The sequence below is a fragment of the Penaeus monodon genome, chromosome 26 (assembly GCF_015228065.2).
Source record: "Penaeus monodon isolate SGIC_2016 chromosome 26, NSTDA_Pmon_1, whole genome shotgun sequence".
In the NCBI taxonomy this organism is placed as follows: domain Eukaryota; kingdom Metazoa; phylum Arthropoda; class Malacostraca; order Decapoda; family Penaeidae; genus Penaeus; species Penaeus monodon.
This window is the reverse complement of record NC_051411.1, coordinates 13,172,478-13,179,977: the sequence shown is the minus strand read 5'-3', so window position 1 is coordinate 13,179,977 and position 7,500 is coordinate 13,172,478. Positions and strand designations below refer to the sequence as shown.

General features: G+C 38.3%; 1 protein-coding gene across 1 annotated transcript in view; it reads left to right on the top strand.

Moving 5' to 3' along the window:
• The window catches only part of LOC119589584 (E3 ubiquitin-protein ligase RNF185-like), a 14,129-nt gene that overhangs the window by 2,136 nt on the left and 4,493 nt on the right, over window positions 1-7,500 (top strand). The window contains exons 2-3 of the mRNA XM_037938183.1: window positions 5,808-6,045; window positions 7,283-7,414. Of these exons, the coding sequence (XP_037794111.1) occupies window positions 5,876-6,045; window positions 7,283-7,414 (302 nt within the window). The 5' untranslated portion in view covers window positions 5,808-5,875. The remainder of the gene's footprint in view (window positions 1-5,807; window positions 6,046-7,282; window positions 7,415-7,500) is intronic.

The window sequence follows — 7,500 nt, the reverse complement described above, 5'->3', positions numbered from 1 at the left end:
ACCATCCTTCACAACCTTTTCATGAAGTTATCAATTTATATTTTATATTTCTGACAAAAACTTTCATAAATCCTTTACCTCATGCATATTCAGCATCATTTGTATATAAGAATACCAATAATAGATTGAATTCTTCACAGGTAAAAAGTAAGCTTCATTTACAGTTATTTTTATTACAGGGTTTGTAGTTACTTATGACAGAATATATCTGAATGTCACAATGTGGAATTATGATGTTCATGGTAGATCTTACCACATATTGCAGCCAAAGGATTAAAATGGTATTGTTCTCTCTCTCTCTCTGTAAGAGGTAAAGATGCCTCAGTATATGGACTGGGTGAGCAGTGATATTATTTAAACATATAGCTTGACTCATGTATTAATTTACAAATAAACTAATAAATGCAACTGTGAATGGAGAACAGTGTTAGTGTGCTGATATGACCGGCCTGTCATGGGGGGCCAGGCGCAGGAGGTCTTGATGTAGTGATACCAACAAGCATACTAAAGGTCATCCCAGGTCAGCCATAAATGTCATCTTAGTTCCTGCCAGGTGCATGGAATGGAGTGGAGTGGAAGCCACATGGAGCCTGGCTTGATTTTGCCATTTTAGAAGCTTATATACATATTGGCCCACCATATTGCTTAGCCACAATCCCTGTCTTTACATGATTGGCTTGTCATTTCATTCCCACGTGCACTGTCCTTGGGTACATTCATTATCATCTCATGTGCACTTTCCTCAATCTACATGGTTGTTCGTCCTTGTCAGCCTCTTGTTCTTGGTCCTTGGTGAAATCCATCCCATGGAATCCTTAGGTAACCAAATCTGCAACAGGTTCCTTCTTTGGTGCCATGTCTGATATCCTTGGTCCAACTGCTTTGTTAAGTCGAAGACCAGATCGTACATGCAGGGGCCAAGATAGTAAGAGGAAAAGAGCGGGGGTTTTTAAACAACAATTGCAATTTATGAGATCTACTTAAACCAATTGTCATATCAGAGAAAAAGAAAAGTATGCAAAATAAGAATTGTGCATCATATGCTATTCATTCTTCACAACGCAAAATTGCAGGGAAAGGAAATAGAACATCAGTCTTTACGCCTACAACTATGAAACAACAAACCTTATTAATGGAAGGTTTCAGTGTCTTTTATTCTGCTTTGATGAGTGAGTGGGTGACTGTGTGTAAGTATGAAAGATAGAGAATGAAACTGAGAGTGAAAGCAAGCATAAGTGACAGTGAGCTCATAAAGAATGAATTGCAGACATGAAGATTAGTGGTCATTTTAACAGTAATGCAATAATTAGCAATGATACTAGTACAAATTCATTTCAACTTCCACATTGAAGGCTTCTCGTGCTTCCAAGGTTAGCGTAAAAAAAATTACGTCAGTAATCGACTACATTGGCCAGAGATGTTATATAGTATTCACGAAGTGATGATGTAAAACCACATGAAAATACCGAAAAGTCACATATTTATAAAAACATTGAACATAAAATTATATCTATGTGGAAGTGATAATATAAACCTGTTGAAACTAAAGTTAATCTTATAAAATAACTTGAAAAAAAAAAGCAAAAAAAATACAACAAAACCTACAGTATCAACTCCATGATACACCACACTGCTTATTTTATTCAGACTATAGAGCGAATAATGATCAACTATGGAGTCTATATAGCAACAAAAATATCCTACAGTCTTGATTTATCAGGAAATATGGCAAATAGAGACCTTAGAAAATAATGATACTGATAATACAACATAGGCTCTTAGTATTACGAAGAAAAGGCAAGGGATGCTGGTATTGGGCATGAGAGGTCGCGCATGCTAGGATGACGATATGAGCTCCCGGCAGCAGGCCACTATGAATATTACTCGTCGGGAAAGGGTTAACATCATAGGGATAACTGTAATACAGTTACTGTTACTGTTCAATGGTGACACATTCTATTGGCACTAGAATGGAGTTTGTAATGCAATTTTGTATGAATAAATTAACGGAATTTAGCAGTAGTATTTTCCCCCCATCATAGTACACACAAATGCTAGATATAAACTGGGGTTGTGTAAACTGCCTAATAGATCTATATTATGACTTATGATAGTAGGTGTAGATTAAAACCGAAGTTGCGAAGTCAATTGGCAACTTTTATTTGAGTCAGTCTGAGCTCATATTTACATCTATTCATAAATGTAGGACTAGGGTTGAATGTTTATTTGCTTATTAATCACATACTTCTCACCCTTACAGAAAGTTGCGATTGTGTGATTTGGGTTAATTATGATTTTCCTGTCTCGTTTCAGTACACTTCATTTTGTTCAGTAATTTAGGCATAGGAACCCCTGTCAATGAAGTCTTATGTAGTCTGACATGAATAACAACAACAAACAACCAAATTATGGGAAAAGTGAGCATGTCATCTCATAGTTCTCTCCACATGCAAGGCCAACTGACAGGAAAAAAGGAAAGTAAGGTCAGGTCAGGATGAGGAGGTGAGCTATTAATGAGAGTAGAAATATATGATATGATGTTCATGGTAAAGATAAATGAATTCAGTAAAATAATTTCTAACAGTCACTTAACGAAAATCGTACAAGAAAAGAATGAAATATGTGGAATTTTGTGAAATGAATATGCAAAATCACAAGGAGTTAATTCTCAGTTTGAGAGAATATCATGAACACATGGAATTTGTGATAGCTGAAATAATGTCAGTCTCCAAAAAATAAGAGATTTTACTTAATGAACAATAATTAATGTTTGTTAACCAAAGACAGTACCATAATTTTTGCAGTAATCCAACCTCAGATCAGAGTAAGAGAATGACGAAGCTTCCTGTCACAAAAGTTCCCACACTGAACACTTTTACCCAGCAAAACTAATGTGAAAGTGACTGCACATATATTTTATATGACATAACACATTTAAAAAAAAGTTAATTCTCACATGTTATGTACTTACCATAAGTCATCATTTTCATTTTTTGAAATGATACAACACAAATAAGTGAACAAGATTCGGTAACTGAGGAATGGGGCTAGTGTGGTAATATGGCCAGCTAACCCTGGGGGGCCAGCTGCTTGATGTCTTGACAGAGTGACAGCAATAGGAGTTCTTAAAGTCATCTAAAATTGTCATCTTGATTCCCACTGGGGTTCTGGTTTTGGAGCCCACATGGAGCCTGGCTTGGCTTGGGTTATTAGCCATTTTAGAAGCTTATCAGGTTATTGGCTCACCATACTCTCTCTCTTTCTTTCTCTCTCTCTCTCTCTCCTCTGCTCTCTCTCTCTCCTCTCTCTCTCTCTCTCTCTCTCTCTCTCTCTCTCTCTCTCTCTCTCCTCTCCCTCTCTCTCTCCCTCCCCCCTCTCCCTCTCTCTCTCCTCTCTCCCTCTCTCTCTCTCTCCTCTCTCTCTCTCTCTCTCTCTCTCTCTCTCTCCTCTCTCTCTCTCTCTCTCTCTCTCTCTCTCTCTCTCTCTCTCTCTCTTTCTCTCTTCTCTCTCGCTCTCTCATATATATATATATATATATATATATATATATATATATATATATATATATATATATATATATATATATATATATATATATATATATTTATATATGTCCATTGCAACAGGGTAGGTGTATCCTTCCTTATTTACCTGCAGGCACCACACACCCCAAATCTCTAGCTCATTGTTGTGGGGGGCCTGAGGAGATGGAGACTGGGGCCCAGTGTAGGGGATCACCCGTACCTTGGACCTCAGCCCTCGCCTCAACTAATATTGCATGGCTTTTTCTTCCCCACTTCCTTTCCTTCTCTTCTTCATCATACCCTTCTTCTGTACACTTCCTAAGGTGTAAGAGATGTGCTGAAAGGATGAAAGGCTGGCTTTGTGTCAGTCATGAATGGCCTTCGTAAGCCATGGGCACAGTATTCCCTTGGTTAATTGTCTAGCCCTTGCCCCTCATGGGGATCCTGAGAGGTAGACTGTTTCCTTTCCTCATTTATTTCAGGCTCACCATGGCCAATAATGAAGATGTTTTATCCTTAATAGGGGCATTTATCTTGCCCCTTCACCAACTAGCCTATCTAAATTTGATTTCATTGGTTTCCCGACCCCTGCTTCTCCTTTGACTATGGCTCCGACTGATAATAATATCCCCATCTCGATGGGGATGTTATCCACCCATGTCATTACTCAACCTTCAGAATACACCCCTTCCTCTCTCCCAACATCTACTCCGTCTTCTACTGCACAGTCTTCTTCATTGTTCACCTCTTCCCCCTTATTACAACTCTTCATCCTTATTGTCCTCCTCCCAATAGTACTACCTCTCTCCATACCACCTCATCATCATCCTGCCCTCGTCCTTCTACTGCTTCCACCTCTGCAAACTTTTTGAGTACCTTTTTTGGCCCTGCCAAGTAGGATCAATTGTTTGTGATTTGCCCTGTAGCCCCTTCCCTTCCAACAATGTCTCCAAAATCAAATAGGCAAAGTTTCCTTTCACAGTCATTCTGATCATTCATGCCTTGTCACAGTTACAGCTGAGTTCAAGCTCATGCACTGTCTACCCTGACTGACCTCAATGGTAAACATATTCTTGCCCAACTTCACTCCTCCCTTAATACTTTTACTGGAACTGTTTCTGTCTCTCCAACTGACTGTCCTGCCTGCAACAAGGACTAGTCAGTTTGTGAAAACAATTTGCTTGCATGCCTTGTTGACTATGATGCCATGGTAGTCCAGTGCTACACTGTTCCTCCCAGAGGCCAATATAAGTCCTACACCAATATTGCCAAGATTATCTTCTGTAGACAGGACCTACCCCATGAAGTTTATATTTGTAGAGTGTCCTGCCTTGTCCATCCATATTGACCTTCCCCGTCAATGTCAGAAATGTTGGCATTTTGGGCACACTGTGTGCCCAATCTGGTCATGACCAAATTGCTCTACTTAGTCACTCACTCTACCTGTCACACCAGACAACCTAAACTTTCCACTCCATCTTCTCCTACCACATCCTCTCCTACACCCATCTCTCCCTCTGCTCCTTGGACATCTATTCCATCTTCTCCTCCACATATGAAAACCTTGGTGTCTCAGACCCCCCCCCCCCCAGAAACTCTTCAAGACATTCAAAAGTTCATAAACAGGAGAATGATCCACTCCCTCATCCATCTAATCCCTTTATTCGCTCTACATTCAATGTATATGCTGACATCCATACTCCTCTTCCTTAAGTTCCCCTTACCCCTCTTTCTCCCACTTTTCAAAAAAAACACCCCATCCTCTCCTCCTCCATGTTCACCACAATCCCTCTTCCTTGCCCATTATCCTTACCACCTCCACTTAACTCTCTTAAGTCAAAACAATGTCCTTCTGTGGATCCTTCCCCTCCTGACATTCTTCCTGATACTACACCACCATCCCCTGTTCCCTTATTTCATTGTCAGGATTCTTCTCCTACTATCGTTTTTTACCATATTCCCACTTGATTGTTTCATAATAACTTTTTTTCAGTTTTCCTATACAGTGTTATATTCCATTCCTCAGACACATACTCTCCATTTGATCTGATTACCTCATACCTTTAACCACATCCATTTACAAATCCCGACTGTATTCCATTTGCTCCCCCACTATACCTTTTTTCACTAATATTCTATCCTACAGCATTCTACAACCTTTGACATCTAACACATTATCCTGATCATTAAGTAATTTCCACCCTTCTCACCACAATAGTTTATCATAGTGTTATATGACCTTTGATGTCTAATACATTTATTTCTAACCATTAACCATTACAGGAACTACATGCCCAAAAAAAGAAAAGGAAAGTGTGCTAGTGAGTAGCTTGAAAACCACAGCCACTAAAATGGCAACAGCTGGGCCTGGAAGCGACAGCCGAAGTGAGAGCAGCAACAATGCCTCAGGTGGATCAGACAAAGGTGGAGAAGACTCAACAGACAATTCCAATTTTGAGTGTAACATTTGCCTCGACACAGCAAAGGATGCCGTCATTTCCATGTGTGGCCATCTATTCTGGTAAGTATGTTTTTTTTTTTTTCATAAGAATTTCTTATTGATTATACTTCATTCATTATCAGGAAAGTAAAAATAGCATCTCACCCTGAGCTCTGGAGTCCTCCAATTTGTCAAGTTGCTTTTAAGAAAGAATTATATGGTGTTGAGTGCAGCAAATTTCAATAAAAAATAATACAAATAATATATATAAATTTTAAAAATCCAAACATCTGTAACCGCAAATAATAAGGGTTAGGTGAATATAATGAAAAAAGGCATCTTGGCAAATCAGGGTACCCAAGGGTTCAGAGTGAGTGGCCAGTTTTTCTTTTTACCTAAATAGAACTGGAGAGACTTTTGCATCTTTTTGCTGGCTGTCTTGAAGAAATGTACTTTGTAAATGTAATATTTATGATACGGACTAAATGTCATTTGTGGCTCAGAATTCAAATTTTTAAATAGATTATCATTGATACATTCATGATTACTATTCAGTATTTTATTAAATAATGCCTATATTGATAAATTATGATAGAACCGTATCAACTTAAAGCATGGTTATGCACAGTTTTAGACATTTAAAATTGCAATGCATTGGCACTTTCATATATCATTGGATATCATCTTCATCTGAATAATTTCATGTCAGGTGTTTATGTTGATCATTAGATCATTATTTATATTATGAGTGTATAGTTGCAGATCTTTAGATTTGCATGTGACAGTAACATCTTTTTAATCCATTTTACTAGGATGGCATGACATATATACCATCTCTACTGTGATTTTATTTTAATAATTATATTCAAACATACATGGCTCCTCAAGTACTCAGTCACCAAGGAGTCAATAGGTATTCCAACTTATATCACCCGTTTCCTCTTTTTCTTGTGGTTTGGAAAGATTCTTTTCTTATTTTCATTAGTATTAGTATTTTGATAACATTATAATAATCCTGTCAGTAATAATAATAGTGATAATAAAAGCATCAGTATTGATAGGATTAGAGGGGGAAAAAATCCTGAAAATTCAAGGAACAGGGATTTCAGTTGACTCCTTGGTGGCTGAGCACTAATGGAGCTTTCTGCATGTAATAAAATTCACAAAAACTACAGTGTAGATATGTGTACCTGTGCAGAAAGGGTTAAAATCATAGTTAGAACAAAATTTGGAGTGACTCAAAAATCAAATGTCAATAAAAAGAATACAAGAACAGATTAAGTTATAGTCATAATTCAAGTTCATTTCCCCATTCCAGCTGGCCATGTTTACACCAGTGGCTTGAGACCAGGCCAAACAACCAGACGTGTCCAGTTTGCAAGGCGGCGATCTCGCGTGAGAAGGTAATCCCGTTGTATGGCAGAGGCTCAGGAAACCAACAGGACCCCAGGTAAGAATATCACTTACAGTCTCTCTCTCTCTCTCTCTCTCTCTCTCTCTCTCTCTCTCTCTCTCTCTCTCTCTCTCTCTCTCTCT